Source organism: Phodopus roborovskii, unplaced genomic scaffold (genome assembly GCF_943737965.1).
Source record: "Phodopus roborovskii unplaced genomic scaffold, PHOROB, whole genome shotgun sequence".
NCBI lineage: Eukaryota > Metazoa > Chordata > Mammalia > Rodentia > Cricetidae > Phodopus > Phodopus roborovskii.
In genome coordinates this window covers 19,322,243-19,340,120 of record NW_026126514.1, presented here as the reverse complement: position 1 = coordinate 19,340,120, position 17,878 = coordinate 19,322,243, and the positions used below count along the sequence as shown (strand labels likewise).

Here is a 17,878-nt window from a genome sequence, read left to right as displayed (position 1 = left end):
GTTTATTTGTTCATCTTACAATGAAGAGCTTTTTTCTTTTTAAACATTTAATGTCTAATGGCAATGCCAAGGATCGGGTTATTTCCTCTGAAACAATTATCCTCCTAAAGAAGAAGCACTCTTGTTAAAAAGGGAGGGCTTCAACGTCACTTTAGAACCACTTCTGGGTGTTATTTTTCAGGCATCATAAAGCTTTTGAATTCAGCTGCTTTTGAATCCAAGCAAAACACTTCTGGAGATAAGTGAGGCTTGTTTCCTACGTTGACGGCATTTTAAAGTGACAGATACAGGGAAATAAAAGGCCTTTTCAGGGGTGTGTGAACTGGAATACAGACACATTTCAAGACTGAAGAGAGAACGAAAACCCTAACAGGATATCCTACATTTAACACGTTTCTCCATGGACTTCAGACTTCCGGATTGGTCCTGAACTATTCCCTATGTAGCAAGGCATCATATATCAGTGTCAAAACTCACTGGCTGATACTTTCCAAGGCACTTGGACAAGTCTCCAACAACTCAATTCACAGGAAGGAAAGCCAGCCTGTGTGAGAGGAGGCAATCGGACTTTCGTGAATGATCTCCCTGTAGCCACTTTTACATACACTCACTCATTCAAGACACACTTGACTTCTACTAATTCATGGCTCCCAGCCCTGGATAATCATCAGAATCACCGGGGCTCATCCAGCAGTTGCTGGTTTGTCCCTTAGGAGTGGGACTGTAGGTCTTATTTGGAGCCACTCAGTATCCAATTGGTTCAGAGAGAAGGGGCATGTACTACTTAATAGGAGAGCATTTCTCTCTCAAATTGAGTTGCCTTTTCATCCCAACATCCCATCACGTACCCTTCTTACTTGGTTCCCACACTAAAACCATCAAATCAGATCACACACACACACACACACACACACACACACACACACACCACGCAGTGTTTATTGATAATGGAAACTAAAGCTATTCAACCACACACTGGCAAACCATAGCCCTGGGCCAAATATGGCCTTAGTCTGTTTTCATATGCTACACACACTAGAAAGTGTTGCTTAAATATTTAAAATTTTGTAGAAAAAGGAACCTGGAAGTAAGAAACCACGTGTGCCCTACAAAGCTGAAACTATTGACTATCTGAATCATTACTGAGAAAATTTGCCGACTTGAGGTCCAAGCTAACCAAGACCTAAATTTGCTTTAGTTCAATGTGTCACCGCTGTTAATGAATCACCTCTGAATAGTTCAGAGATTTTCCCTGGGAACATCATTTATAAAACTCTTGGTTCTAGGAATAAATACTCCATTAACAACTGTATTTTGTCACATGCAGATCTAGCTAGTCAGACCCTAATCCAATGGGCTGTGTTATGCTCAGTCTCCAAAGACAACTTTCCAAAGGAAATGTCATTCAAACCTTTATACCACTTTCAACTCAGTGACAGGCCCACTAGAAACCAGTGTGTAGAGCTGCAAAAGTGGCCACACGTTTCCACTCCCCGAGCACAATCCCTTGCATATGAGTGCACGAAGAGTCTAGCTCACCACCCTTTGAGTGTAAACTTAAACACCCACATGCTTTAGACAAAAGGGCATGAAGGGCATGGCATAGGTTGAGGGGCTAGTAGATACACAATACAAAATACGGGGGGATACTGGGAGTTAAAGGTCTCAGTGGGGATGGGAGGTCGGGGAGAAGAGGTGGTGGGTTAATCAAAACTAAGAATGTATTTTTTTCTTCCTTATGGAAACACACAACTTTGTAAATTAATTTAAGAATAGATTAAAAAAAACTGTACACAGATACACTGCATTGGTGGAGAATACTTTCAAGGGGACACGAGTTATTACATGAAATCTCAGTGCAAGGTACAGACACCTTCCTATGAGTTATCCTTCCCCCCCCCCCCACACACACACGGAAGAGCAGAAGATATTGCCATTGCTCTTGGTTGTAAGAGGACTAGACACAATGCACTCGGGTTTCAGAAACGAAGCTGAAACTCACCTAAAAACTTCCTCCCTGCTGGCTGGCTTTCAGAGTGCTAGGCGCTGGATAGGCCACTGGGGCAGAAGTCATCAATGGTATTAGCCAGCAGTGGATTCTGCATGATGCAATACCAACTCCAGCCAAGACGTGACTACTAGGGGAAACACTGGCATGAAGGTAATGGAGGTCACCAACTACTTTCTGATTGGAGCTGAGGCCTGTTCCATCGGAGGGGATTCAGTACTATAAACTTGGGAGAAAGCCCAGCTTGGGAGGTCATAGACCCTGAGGGGTGGGCAAAAGGGGAACTCTACTGCTGTTGATTTGGTAAATGTCAAACTGTCTTCAAAATATGTGTATGACCACGGACTAGGGCTGCTATCGCTGTCAGCCAGCAAAGTTTCTGCAGTGAGTTAATGCAGAGACCCCCCCTAACAGGACAAAGTGCTGAGGACAAGAGCCTGTTGAGTGCCCAGCCCTAAGCGGGACAACTCGATTAATTCACCCAAGGCTTGGGGACCACCGCAGAAGAGGAGGTGCACAAAAGAATAAGAGTGGGAGGACAGGGAGCGATGCTGGGAAATGCTGTCTTCCGGACACGGATACTCAGGAACTCACTGCAACTATGGTTACCAGCATATGATCCCGTCAACACAAGGAACTAACTTTCCTGTTGTGGGAATACTCGTTTAAGATGTATTGCATTCGTTTATGCTGTGGAATATTTGTTTAATGATGCAAAGATGTGTTGCATTTATCTTAGCCTGCCTAAAACATTTGATTGAGCCAATAAAAAGCTGAATGGCCAATAGCAAGGCAGAAGATGGATAAGTGGGGCTGGTAAGCAGAGAGGACAATAGGAGGAGAAGTTCAAGAGAACTTCTAAGTTCAAGTTCTAAGTTCAAGAGAAGAGGGAGGAGCAAGAAAAGGAGGAGACACCATGGGCCAGTCACCAAGCCACTCAGCCACAGTCAGCCATGCAGCAAGAAGGAAAGAAAGTGTATAAAATAAAGAAAGGGAAAAGCCCAGAGGCAAACCATAAAGAGAAAAGCTGACTAGAAACAAGTCGAGCTAAGGTTGGGCATTCATAAGTAAGAATTAAGAATTTGGGAGTGGGTAGTGGCCTCCAAAGAGTAGAAAAAAAAAAACCTTACACATTCCAGTGGCCAACACTTGACAATGCTACTTGGATTCAGTGGGTTTCATGAAGGCTGGAGGGGTACCTGGGGGGAGTGGAGGGTTGGGGTGACTATGATCAAGACACAGTGTATGCATGTAAACTGCCAAAGAACAAATCACATAGGCCTCTCTCTCTCTCTCACTCTCTCTCTCTCTCTCTCTGTGTGTGTGTGTGTGTGTGTGTGTGTGTGTGTGTGTGTGTGTATGTCTGTGTCTGTCTGTCTGTGACAAGCAGAGGCTTGAAAACTGCTTGCTTCCAGGAGGCTTTCCTCCCCTGATGCTTGCAGGCACCTTTGGATCTGCATCACTGAATGAACGTTACTCCAGAAGGACTTGAGGTAGTTAGCAGAGAAGCATGTGAGTAAGCAGACAGGACTAGCTGTGGTGAGCAGACACTAGTTTTCAAAGAACTACTAACATACATTTCAAGAACCATAGGCTAAAGACTGTTTTTACTCTAAAAGTATAAAACATAGATAGGTTTTCTACAATTAGGTCTGGGAAAAACTACCAACATGTCTACAAAAAAGTGTTGGGGCTATCATAAGCTTTTACTAATAACATCCTTTGTAAACAGAAACGATTGGAAAATCAGGCCATGGAGAGGGCAATGTAAACTCAGCAGCACCCAGGTGAGTCTGCCCCCTCTCTCTGTCCCCAGATTGGTCTGTGAGCACCAAAAGCAAGGTTCACAGAGCACTTCATCTCTTCCCACCAGTTTAAACGAACCTATTTGAAGCAGAAACTCTGTTTCAGTGTCCCAGCAAAGAAAACACATCCTCACGTGAAACCCAGCCCATTTCAGTAACCAAACACCCAAGGAAGGCCTGAGGAGCTGTGACTTAAGAGGAAATGCGAGAGGAAGGCTCACACGCTTGCTTTTTTGTACAGGTTTCGTTTCAGCGAGATGAAATCCCTAGACTCTGGGCCCTACTAGAGGTAAAAGGAATTCTAAACTGCTCTTCGAAAAATTCTTAACCTTGACTGTACACTGAAGTCTTCTAAAAAGATCTTTTTTCACTTTTAATACCATTGCCTGGCCCTCACCCAAGGTCAATTAAGCCAGAATCCCTGGTATGTAGCCCGGGCATTAGTACCTTCCAAAGCTCCTTAAGGTTCTACTGTACTCTGTGTGTGTGTGTGTGTGTGTGTGTGTGTGTGTGTGTGTGTGTGTCTGTGTCTGTGTGTTGAGGGGGGGTTGCACACCTCCTAAGCAACCTTAAACATGCTCAGGAAGGCGAAAGGTAATTACTGTGCGTGTGAACTTCCGTGGTGACAGAAAAAGTATTTTACGGAGGTAACTTTCCCTTTGAGAATTTAATAAATGCATCTGTAACGTGTTTTGAAAGTCCGCCTCCGTGTCATCTACAATCCCTCCCCAGCCAGCCAGCCTCTCTTAAGTCCTGTGTTTTTGCTGTTTTGACCCCACTGTGTCCACTTGGTGTTGCTGTGTGAGCATGGCTGTGGGGACCTCTCTGGAGTACATTCTCCAAGAAAATGGGTTCTCTCTCTCCCAGCAACCATCAACTGCCAACAGTTCCACAGCTATGGTAGATTTTGTTTGGCTTGATCATGCACACGTCTTGTGCATGTAGCAGTCACAGCCACTGGAAGACACGGTTTTGAGCTAGTCTTCTACTGTTGTTGACTCTCACAGTCTTTCCGCCTCTGCTCTGTGATGACCCTGAGCCTTTGGAGGAGGGTTAGGGAGATAAAAGGGCACCATTTACTGGTATCAAACACTGTGCTGGGCAATGCCAACTACACCCAACCCCCAACACTTACCCACCTGACAAACGCATTATCACTGATCGCCATTCTTTAAAAATTATTATTAAGTGCATTAACTCAAGGCAACTGGCAGGGGCTCATTTACCCATCACAGAGCTAGTGGGTATGGGGCAGACAAGAATTAAACCTAATTACAGAGCTGTGCCTTTTCACTTTCTTTTAATTGTGTACTGATGTTTTGAAAGATATACAGGTGTGCAAAGGAATATAGGAGATGAGCTTCATTTGCCATCAGTTTTGCTAAGCACAGCCACCCTTCACTCCCATTCCTTAGCCATCAGTTCCTTGCCCTGGAGACAAAAATGAGCAGTTTTCTTGTTCCAAAAGGATTTGAGGTGGTTGGAAGAGGAGTATATAGAAGTAAACCTGGACAGAACTGCTTACAACACAGTAGTGGTGAACAGACACCATTTTCTATAGAAATGCCTACGTTCATAAGGACCACAAGTTATAGACTGCGTTTTTACTCTAAAATCAGAAAAAGTAGGTTTCTCCTTTTGAGAGAGATTCCATATCAATCAATGCACACACATTTTAAAATTTTTTTTAGAACTACATTGTACAATATAAAAATGTGCCATTACTTCATCTAGTCCCTTCTGGACAGACATTAGATTACCTTGAATTATTTTTAATTTTTATTATTATAAAAAAAAGTTAGAATGAATAACCTTGAACTTTTTAAGTTCATAGACAATTACACCTATAAGATGAATTCTCAGAGTCAGAAGTTCCAAGCTTCCCCAGGCTTCTAAGAAACAACTCAAAGCCAGATTCAGTGTGCTACATTTACTTTATTCAAAAGCCTTATTAAATATTCAGACACTTTCATTTTTATAAAATATTAGAAATGTTTCCCCCCCAAAAAAATATGCTCAAAGGCAATCAGTCTATGGGAATGGTCTGGAGTAAAGTGGCATGTCCTCACACACCCTGGGCTGGCTCTCTTCCCATTCAGAAGGTGTCTGTCCCAGAAGAGTCCTCGTCGCCCTGTATGGAGCTGGTGCTCAGGGGCTGGGAGCACTCCTCGAGATTCGCAGAGGGCAGAGTCACAGACACCTTGGCGGGTGACGTGTGTGCGGTGAAGAGCGGGACTGGCTCACCACCTGCACAGAGGAGAAAGGCATTCAGCAACACCAGCACTCCCTGACCAGACTCGGTTCTCTTTCCCGACAGCGCGCGCGGAGACAGGAAACAAGGATTGCACACAGGAAATGTCTTTCTTAAGTCATGTCTCAAGTCTCTGAGAATGTGTCAGAGATAAAACATGCTTTTCCTTTTACCGTAGACTTCTTAGAGGCAGTATTTTACAAAAGAAATGGGCACTAAAAATTGTGGTACATAAGATTGGGATTTTTCCCTCACTGAGTTTAAATATAGAGGGATGAGCTGAGGAGAAGAGAAAGGTCAGCAGCAATGGAAAGGAGGTAAAAGGGTGATGGGGTGCTGTCACAAATCTATGTATGAAATTTGTCAAAAAGCTAACAAAGACATCATAGTACTAAGTCAGATTGCTAGAGCAAGAGCCTAGTTGCTGGCCTTGTCATTTGAGGGGAGTCATTTTTCCACTCAAAAGTTCAGTGTCTTCATGATAAATAGAAGAACAGAACCCACCTTGCAGAGTTCATGAAAAAACAACCTCAACAACAAAGCTCAGCACTGTTGGCATCATTTCAAACCACAAATCCCCACTGAAGGGACTGTTGGAAGACAGAGCCTACTGTCCCTATTTGACTATTAGTGACCGCTGTTCCTATTGATGCATTAGTGACTAGAAGCCACTAGCAGCCCATTAATTACATAACAGCTTAAAAAAGAAGCAATGAGGGATGTAAGAAGTGTTTGAAGCTAGGTGTCATGGCACTGGCCTATAACCCTAGCTCTGGGAAAGCTGGAGGAAGAGAATGGTGAATTTGAAGTAGCCTGTTTAAAAATAAAATAAAAACACCCCAAACCAAAGTCTAACTTTGTCAAAGCACTTTGCTTTTCCTCTTACTTCTACTAAACAGACTCAGCTCAGGATGTATGGTTAGCAATGCTTACTGGTGAGGGCCAACAGCGCTTCATATTAGTTAACATATGTATACGGCATTGCCTACAAGAGAATGCTGAGGTGGTCGTTCAAATGGAATTAACACTTGACTAGTAAGCATTCATTCTGCACAAGTAATTTCTCCCCTTCTCTGTATATCTAATTAAATATGGGGAAAGCTCTACTCCATGGATTGCAAGCAGTATTAGACCTGTAGGGATAGGATTAAAATCAAAATGAAGAAACATTAAAAACTACATATAAAAATATTTGTAGGATATAAGACTTGTTAAAATACATGTATGTTTTTTTTTTTTTTTTTTTTTACAAAGCTATGATCCAGAGTATACAAAATAACCCAGAGAAGCATCCAATAGCACAGCTTAATTTGTGATAAAGTTGCAAGTTAGCACAGGACTGATCAGAGTCTACAGCTATAGATGCTCCACCCACACACTCCATCCAATCTTACTTCCCCAAGTAGCCTGAATTACTTAGCTATTCAAACTACACTGATGCCAAACAGTCTGTTATCTTTAGCTATGCACCTTGTTCTTATCTATGCATAAAACTGCTTAATAAACTGTTCAATAATATGACCTATTTTAAAATTCTGAATATAAGCAACAAGAAAAGTTATGTTTCTTGCAGTTGTTGCTTTACACTTAAATGCCAACACAAATTTTGTAAGAACTTTTCTCATCTTCTTATCTGATTCCAACAGTGATTCTGTGGGATAAACAAGATGGACAAGACAGATGCTAGGCTGGGCTTGTCAAAGGTGTAAGCTGCCTAAACAGCTGCATGGCCCTACCATATATATGGAGCTAAGATGGCAGAGAGCAGATACAAGGATGAGAAGATAACCCCCATTCTCAAGATGCTCCTGAGGTCATGGTAGAGATAGGGGGTGCATAGTTAAAGTCATGTCCAAGTAGCGGCTGAGCTGGGATGTAACAGATGTTGGAAAGGCAATAAAAGAATGGGGAAGAAAAGAGCAAATTCAAGTTTGTGTCCAAGGGGTACTGTGTGTTCTGGTACCAAATACAGACTGGGCTGAAAGAATGGTCAGCACTGAAATGCTGAGGGCCGGACTGGTGGCGCACGCCTTTAATCCTAGCACTCGGGAGGCGGAGGCAGGTGGATTTGTGTGAGTTCGAGGCCAGCCTGGTCTACAGAGCGAGTTCCAGGGCAGCCAAGGCTGCACAGAGAGACTCTGTCTCCCAAAAGATTTCAAAGCAAAGAATAAAAGAGACAAATGCACCTTAGAAAAGGTCAGTATATAAACAAGAAGGGGTCTGTGGCAATGGTAAGAGAGTCAAAATAGTGTAGAGGGAGCCTAGCACTCAGGAAGCTTTGAGTGTGGTGCTCAAACAGCAGGTCTGGAGGACTGAGTAGACAGTAATGGGAAGGACGCCTATGGAGGGGCACAGAGATAAAAAAAACACCCAGGCCATTCTCCCCGGATCACTAGAGATGTCTACACTAGAGATGTGTGAATGGACGTTCCAGCAGGCACTGGAATCCGAGCTTTCGAAGGCTGTAAAGCAGCTTTAGACACGGAATGAGCCATCAACCACACAGACAGAATGACTAGTGTAATGGGAACTGCAATCACGTAGAGGGGCAGAATGGGATGACAGCATGGTGGGGAGATGTAGGAAGTGCTAGGAAAAATGAATAAAAAGAAAGTAAAATTAAGTGTGCAGGAAGGAACTGTCAAAACAAAAGTCTAGTGTAATGTGTCTAACTCAAAATTGGTAGAGCAGGTTTACAACTCACTGTCTTTAATCACGTACTAAAAAACCATGGCTTTCAAAGGCAACTGGAGGGGTAGCTAAGGAGAGGAAAAAGATGCCTCAAGCATTAGTTCCTTTCTTTTTTAAAACCGTTATTGTGTGTATGCATGTGTGTATTATTGCGTGTATGCATGTGCGTATGATGTGTGTGGGAGCCTGTGCATACAAGCATACATGTAAAGGTCAGAGGACAACTCTGTGGAGTGGGTTCTCTCCCTTCATCTTTATGTGGGTTTGGGGGATCAAACTCAGGTCACCAGCCTTGCACATCTCCAGAGTCCCATCTAGTTATCCAGGAGAGGTCATGGTTAAGGGCCAGTGAGGTCATCTTAAGAATGGGCCAATATTGACTGTATGTGCAAGGCTTTTGTGCAAGGGGGAGGAAAGGGAAGGAAAGCTAAGACCATGGGTTATGAAACAGAGGAGCTAGACCCACCCTTCCTTCCTTCCTTCCTCCTTCCCTCCCTCCCTCCATTCCTTCCTTCCTTTTCTTCTTCCTTCCATTCCCTTTCCTCCCTCCCCTCCCCTTCTCTACCTCCCACAAATACCAAATAAGCACCTTGTCTGTGCCAGGTATTGCTCTAGACTCTGTAGAACACAGCAGTGAAGAAAACATACGCTCCAACCTCACTGCCCTCACGAGCCATTTCGATGTATGAAAGGGATGACAAGCAAATGAGGTAAATAGTATAGAGAGAAGGGCAGGTAAGGGCAGGAGAGACAGAGAGACTGTGAGAGGCAGCCGCATCACTTTCTGACCCCAGCTCTCATCTATGAGATAGTCTCAAAGGATTTGGTGAGATTTAAGCAGGGCCATATCAAGTGTTATATACACTACTGGACCACAGAAACAACAATTAAGTCAGCTTACTCCTGGGTAACTGACCAGGAGCCATCCAAACAGACACCAGCCCCATGGGGAGGGCTATAAATGGCACTCTGCTTTGGGGAGAATGATAGGAATGGTATGTGGAAACTAGTAAGAAAACAAACGGCGGGATGGGGATGGTAACTCAGTGGGTAGAGTGCTTGTCCAGCATGCACAGATCCCTGGGTTTCATCTCCAGCTCCACATAAACCAGATGTGCTGCTGAACCCTGTAATACTAGCACTCAGGAGGTGGAGGTGGGGTCAGAGTTCAGCCTGAGCTATGAGACCCTGTGAGAAAGGTACTCTGGGAAACCTCCAAACAGGCACACCATCATTTTAAACAAAAGTTACATCAATAAAATGTACCATATTTGCTAATATAATTTTGGGGAGATATTTTTTTTAAGTTCATAAAAGTTTTTAAATAATCACAGCTTTAGAGCTTTAAAAGGAAAGTTGTTAAATGGGATCTTTTAAAAAGTACCACTTGATTAATGTTAACAGACAAAAGGTTAACACATACACTCCCAGTTATGGCTGTCACAGAGCAACAGACGCACAGAAGAACATCCTACGAAATCACCACTCGAGCAAATGCCAATCTTCTACCTATATGACATGGAGTTTCCAGCTGTGTCATTACACTATGAGGTCATTGTTTCAACAGCTGTTTCCAGGCCTGAAAACAAGATGGCTCCTTGGTCCCAGGGTTTGCAGTGTCACTAGGCCTGGCATGCACTTAAGCTGGAGATGTCAGGGTCAGACCTTATACTTGATACATCCAGAGACAGAATTTAATATACTTAAAAATTCAAATACCAAAATTCTGCTTCAAAATACTGAAAATTCATAAATATTTTCTATTTTCAGCTGCTGGATTTACAAGACTAAGGAACGCAAAAAAAAAAAAAAAAAAAAAAAAAAAACACTATTTTTTTTTTTTAACTAGATATGGTTTCTCTGTGTACCCCCGGATATTCTGGAACTCTCTAATGCAGACCAGGCTAGCCTTCCTCTGCCTCTCGAGTGCTGGGACTAAAGGTGTGCCCCCCCCATCACATCAGACTCCATACAGCATTCCTAATGCTTATTAAATATATGTGTATAGAGTGCATGTACTTCGGGGTAGAGTTGTGCATGATGGGTCTAGATCTTAAAAGCCTTGGTGAGCCATTCATTTTGAGATCTCTTTCCTGCAGGCTAAGAGGCCCCCAAACAAAGTACTGCTTCTAAAAACAACTACGGCAAAGAGAGGAGCCTTTTTCTCTGCAGCTCCAAAGAGGACTACAGCATCACAAACGCCTGGCACATGTTCTTGGCTTAAGACACACATATGAATTATGGTGATCTACAATACGATGACTATACAGTGGTAAGACTTCTGATTGCCTCCATTTAGGCTTTTTCTATATGTCAATAACGACTAGTTTCCTATAAACTGTGGCACTAAAAGTAAAGTTAAAAAGAATTATAATAATCTTTAATCCAGTTCCTAATTAGCCAGGGAATGAACACCATAAAACTATGAAAATTATTTCACCTAGGCGGAGTCTGGGAAGGAGACCATGATGAGATTAAAGGTGTGCACCACTACACCCAGACCAACTAGCTTTTGAGTCTGCTATTCTGTTTGTCCTCCCAGGCCAAGGACTGACTCATTTGTGTCTGTTTCCTACAAACTTTAGCATGATGCTAGCTAGGCACATACTGGATCTTGAACTCTAGCAGCCCAAGAGTCCTATGGTGTCTTCTAACAGCATGCTTGCATTCAGGCTACAGATCTGGCTTTTAAAATTAGCAACTATTCCCAGCAATGCAGTTGCTCCCCAGCTGTTTGAAAATGCTCTAGCTCTGGAAGGATTTTTCCTGTCCACCTTGGTGTCATCTGTTCTTGCTTCAATTCCTTGTGTAAGCAGCTGCTAAACTCTCCTGGTGCACTAAATTCTCCTCACATACTTAACCCAGCCTGCAGATTTTGCAACATCTGCAGATTTTTGCAACATCCTATCAGTGCTTGAGAACAAATGCTACATGTGTTAAAGAAGCTGACTGGTCATATGACACTCTGTATCATGGGTAATGTTTTACTTGCCTTCATTTCCCACAATCCTAGTCACATTTTATCTCTCATCTTTAGCTGGGTATTTTAAACACTATAATACCTTACTTTGTCCAGCTGGTTGAGAGGCTCAGTCTCTAATGTCTGACTATCTCACTAACCTATCTTATTCTAAAGTATGTTTCAGACATGTAAGCCCTACTATACTTGAATTTACCACTGCTTCTGTTTTACAAATGAATTGAAAATGCTTATCTTAACTTATAATTTAAAAACCAAGTAACTCACATAGGAAAACTGAATGCACAGACACCTGTGAAAACAACTCCAATTCCTTCCCTCTAACAGCAAGAGTTAATGTGAAAGATTTGTTTCTTCTTATGCCAGCTTCCAGCTGCTTCACATTGTTTAAAACTGACTTCAAAGTTTAAACACTATCCTGTCCCAACAAATAACCTGCCCCAGATGGAATTCTTCCCTACTGCCCTCACTGCTCTGGACACCACACCTGCACCTTTTAATTCAGCATTTTATAAACTTTCCAAACAGATGAAGGTTTCCTTCCCTGTCTCCTAATATGACTCTGATAGATTCTGAGGCTCTTAATCCTGGGTGAGTCTGCACACACCTTGCAAGAGTTAAAAATGGACACCAGTGCTTCTACTGTGCTCATTATGAGAGAGAAGTCTTGGTAAGAAGTGGAAAAAGCCTTAAGAGCTCCAAATCCCAGAGCTTTGAAATAGCGATCTCACCTGTATATACAGAGGCAAGTCACAAACTGGGCTCTTCCTGTGGCATGTCCGAGGCACCCACTGAAGCTATGTTAAAACAAAGTTCAGTGCTTTCTTCCCCCAGTAAAAAACCAGTTAGCATAGAAATAATCACAGTGCCTATTCATAGAGAAGAACTCAGGCCAAATGTGTTCATTCCTCTAGTTCCTCTCATAAAACCAGGTCAATAGAAGCCTGCTCTGGTGACCTCTGAGTAAAGACGGAAGTCAAACACATGAACGTAATGACTGTCAGTAGAAAAGACCTTGCCTAACAGATGCTTATCTTTATAAAAGAGATGAAGACAGAGCAAGCAAAGGACCACGGACGAAACACAGTTACACACAAAATTAACCCAATTTTTAAAAACTGAAAGAAATTCACAAAAGAGCTGTTTCCTAGAAGGTTATACATTACAGACTTACTCATTATAAAAAAAAAAAAAAAGTTTAGAATTTCCCCCTGCCCTAGCCATCTTAGGCCATATTGCTAGAAACAACCCGTTTTCAGGCAGCAAAAGGCAATATACCATTGAGCCAAGGGAAGAGCAGTTAAGTAAAATACATGGGTATCTGTTTTCAGGTCAAGGAAGGAAGAAAAGCAAAGAAAAGTGAAACAATTTGTGGCTCACATACAAGTTGAATTTTCCTAATTCAAAACGGTGAAAACCAAAATGCTACAAAAAAAAAAAAAAAAAAAAAATCAGCACAATCTGACAGCCCACCCATAAGTGGAAAATTCCACAGCAGACCTCACGTTGTGACCACAGACATAATATATGTGCACTGAAAATATTGTGTAAAATAATCTACAACTTCTGAGGTAAGGTATACAAGAAAGTTTAATCATGAGTACCATCCCTAACTTGCATTATATATTCAAATATTCTCAGATTTTAAAATCTAATCCAGACCACTCCTGGTCACAAGCATTTTAGATAAGGCTATTTAACCTACACTTCTCGGGCCAACAAAATGCCAAGAACTTGACCACATTGATGGCATGGTGTTAAACCTCACTCCAAAATACAGCCAATCAATAACCACCAACTACGATTTCAAACAAACCCTTGGAGTTGAGCAGTAATGAAAAATGAATGTGTCATGAAGTGCAATCATATTTCTTTTATCATTTTCTCTATGATTCAAAAAGACCGTCTCTCAAGCATCTTTTAAAAGTTGACATGTATTTATTTCTTTGTGTTGGGAGGCACATGTGTGGAGGTCAGAGGACAACTTTTGGTAGTCATTTCTCGCCTTCCTCCATACAGGTCCCAGGGGTTGGGATCATCAATGGTGAGTAGCTTCAATCACTGAGCCATCTTGCTGGCCTGCAAGCTTTCATTCAACAAGAATTTCAGGTAGACTTTCTAAGAAGCAATGTTTGTGAGCAACACTCAGTCTTATAGCCTTGCAATATTAATTACAAGTAAGGTAAGATATGGGGTACAGATACATATAGTTTGGTAGTATAGGGCTTGCCTACCACACATTCTCAGTATCACATGACCCGTCCCTTTCACACACACACACACACACACACACACACACACACACACACACACTAAAAATAAACAAGAGTTGGAGAGGTGGCTCAGTGGTTAAAAGCACGTGGTGCTCTTGTTTGAGTCCCATCCACATGGTGGCTTACAACTGTCCACCACTCCATTCCAAGGGACCTAATGTGTTCTGGGCTCCCAGAAGGCACATGATGCACATACATACATACACACAGGCAAAACGACCACATATAAATTTTTTTTTAATCTACAACCTATAGGACTCTTAACTATATCACAGGGATATAAGGATGAAGCCTCACAAAACAAAACTTTTCATTCATAAAACAATACATGGATTCGTAAATGAATTTCCAGAATTTAAAATAAATAAGGAGATTCATTTCTAATACAAATTTAAGTTCACACACAAAAAAACCTAAGACTATTTTTAGGGTATGTAAATACACATTAAAAAGATGTGTTTTTAAACAAGCAATCTTTTCAATTCAGTTACTTGTTGGCTCTAAGTCTAAGTAGATACATTAACTCAAATACAGTACTTTCAGAAACAGCATCTGGTAGCACAAAAGCTTCTATCCCACTGCCAAGAAGTTGCTAGTTAATTCAGGAAATGACGACTCACCATCTACTCTGAACACAGACTATTATTTACTTTAATAATGTATGTTTAATTATTAAAACTCGTTAAAAAGCATTTAAGTATGTGAATGCATTACTCTTTATTGTTATGACTTGGTCTGCCTGTCTTTTAGGGGCACAATGTCTAGAGGGATATTCTACTATTAAAATCTGGTTGAGAACTGAGAGACCATGTTTAGTAGACAGCTTTATTTGCAATGAACTTCCTGTTGGTTCAAGAGCCTATGAGACCACTACTAAAACAAATTCTTCCCCGACAACTCTTTATAAAAGCATGCCGTAACAGTTTTAAAATGAAAAGAATCCTTAGATGTTTACGATAGACTTGCCAGTGAAAGAAGCCATGCATACTGTATGATTTAATTTACATAAGGTGAAAAATTAACAAGTCAGGACATTGGTTGCATCCTTGTGGGTAGAGGATATGACGGAGAGAGAACTAAGGGTCCTGGGGACCCCGGGTAGATCTCTCCAGCTGGACACTAGCTGGGCAGGTGTGGTCTGCTTGGGCTGGTTCTTCGAGCAGTAGTATGCTAACATGCTATGTGTACTTTTCTGTTTACATATGCTATTCATCCATAAAAATTAAAATTGGAAAAAAATATACGTTAATTTCAAGAAGGAGTTCAACTGAGCTTTTAACTGTTTCTTAATGATGACATAACATTGTTACTGCTAAACTGAATATAAACAGGAGCTCCAGCTGGGAGGTGGTGGTGCACGCCCTTAATTCCAGCACTTAGGTGGCAGAGGAAGGTAGATCTCTGAGTTCAAGACCAGCCTGGTCTGCATAGTGAGTTCCAGGACAGCCAGGGCCACCTGGCCAGAAAGACCCTGTTTAAAAACAATAACAAAACCAACCAAACAAGAGCTCCCTTAAATTCTAACACAGTATGCACAAACCTCTTCCGAAGCAAATTTTTGCTTTTGCTATACTGCATCTATTCATGAAACTTTGTCAATTAGCTGATTGATTTAATTAAAAACAAACTATAAGTGAAAACATACAAAAAAGGAAATTAAAAACAAGCTAATTTTAACTAATCTTGAAAATACTTGTGAAATCTTAACACAATCTGTACATGTGCTCTTTTTGTGCAAAATGGTTTCCTAGGGAATGGCACCGTAGTGACATCTGAACATAACTGAAAGTGTTCTCTACACTAATTCCAGGTCACAGGGTGCTGGAAAAAGTCTATTGCAATTGCAGAGGCTGAAGGCAAAAGGACTAACACATACAAAGCAAGTTGGAGCTAAAAGCTTATATAATCTATAGGTAGAAAAATCTATCTTCTGAGATGGAGCCCCTTCCTAAATATAAAAATTTCTCACAAACTATGGCTTGCGAGTATCACTAAGAAGGCATGGCATCATCTGTGTTGACTTAATGGTGATTTCTGCCACCCTAACCACTTCTAACTAAAACTGAGAACAAAAATTAAATCTGACACCATGCCCAGTTCTGCTCCCTAGGGCTGGACCTGGTAACTTTTAGAAGAGTCAAAGAATGACAAATGAGCTTTCACACACAGGAAGACACTAGAAAATAAGAACAACAACATTCCACGTCCTAAAACAGAAGCTTGAGAGATTTGCCATTGTTGTAAGTTTCAGGCCTGGGGAAAGAGGCCGGGTTTCCGCTCACTGCATACGACACCAGTGGGAATAAGACCCGTCCAGGTTCTACATCACCATTCCTCTGATAACAGCTCCAAGCTGTGAGGCCCCACTGCACAGGCCCTGCCAGCACGGCCACGGCACACACACAGCCCTAGAGTGTCAGGGTACAGGGAAGGCAGCACTTGCTGGCTGTGAAAACAGTCTGATACAAACCAGATGGGAACTTATAAGATGGGCAGCACAAAAGAAAACAATTGGCTCATTCAACAAAGTCATGCTCCTGCCCCAGAGAATTCACACAAGACAGTAACAGTCACCCGCACTTGATACAAACAAGAAGCCATGTGGATATAGTTGAAAGAATTGTTTTTCCTCACACTAAACAAAGTTTTGATTTCTAAATTCTTACATTCATTAACTGCAGTTTGATGTAGTGCCTTTTTTTTTTTTTTGCCAAAATAAATTTTACTTGCAGAATATACATAATTTTGTGAGACCACAGATATAATGGGGACACAGAAACTAATTTTGTGCAGCTTCCTTTAAAGTGCTATGAATACAAACTAAACTACTTCAGGAAACTGGCAATGTCAGATGATCGATCACTGACATAGCAATTAGAAAATAGCTACCATCGATTTCCATCAAAGGCCCCCAATAGAACTATACTAATACCTAAATATGTTCCTTGATTCATAGATAACGAAGTATTACTGCGATTATAGTACCAGGAGAAAAGTGCCAATGTACCCAAGTCGAGTCTGCACTGGTAATCAGATTTTAAGTGTAACTTCTGGTGGTAACAGCAGTCTTCCACCCTTCTGCTAGCACATGTGTGTAAACATCAACACGTATTAGTAGTTTTATTGTTCTATTACATATCTTACAGGGCAACTGGCACTCCAGCATAAAGTAATTTAAGAGTAATTATGGTTCCACACCAACATCTTTTAAGAAAGTATTTGTTTTTTCATTATTATTAAAGACATTTCCTGTGTTGGCTTTTGTTTTTCTGAGAAATGCAGTAGTTTTTCTTTCCTTTTTTTTTTTTTTTTTTTGAGACAGGGTTTCTCTGTGTAGCTCAGTAGACCAGGCTGGCCTCAAACTCACAGAGATCCACCTGCCTCTGCCTCCTGAGTGCTGGGATTAAAGGTCAGTGCCACCACCGCCCAGCAGTAGTTTTTCAATGTTCTCACATGTACTCACACGCAGGCTAACCAGGGTGTCACAGTCTATATACGCTTGCTGAGCCTTGAGCAATCACTTTCTCTTTTGGACTTGAAAAATTGAGAGTTGAGACTAGAAATAGCCCAGTTCTCACTTCACAAGCTGAGTCCCCAGCACTTACGTAAAAGCGGGATGTGGCAAGGACACCAGACATGGGGGGGAGACAGACAGATCACAACCAGACATGGGGGGAGACAGACAGATCACAGGAGCCCTCTGACCAGTTAGCCTAGCTGAAATAAGGACACCTGAGGTCATTTTAGTTTCCATATGGACACCTACCACATGCTCTCGCTCTCTCGCTCTCTCTCTCTCTCTCTCACACACACACCACAAGAGAATTGTTGACAGAATATAATTTACTAAAAATATTACCTGCCAACAGA

The 17,878-nt window shown here is 41.7% G+C and overlaps 1 protein-coding gene across 1 annotated transcript in view; it reads right to left on the bottom strand.

Moving 5' to 3' along the window:
- Positions 1 to 5,735: 5,735 nt before the first annotated feature.
- Kiaa0586 (KIAA0586 ortholog) overlaps positions 5,736 to 17,878 on the bottom strand; it is a 90,769-nt gene continuing 78,626 nt past the window's right edge. Inside the window, exon 30 of the mRNA XM_051195953.1 lies at positions 5,736 to 6,060. Coding sequence (XP_051051910.1) covers positions 5,909 to 6,060 — 152 coding nt within the window. The 3' untranslated portion in view covers positions 5,736 to 5,908. The remainder of the gene's footprint in view (positions 6,061 to 17,878) is intronic.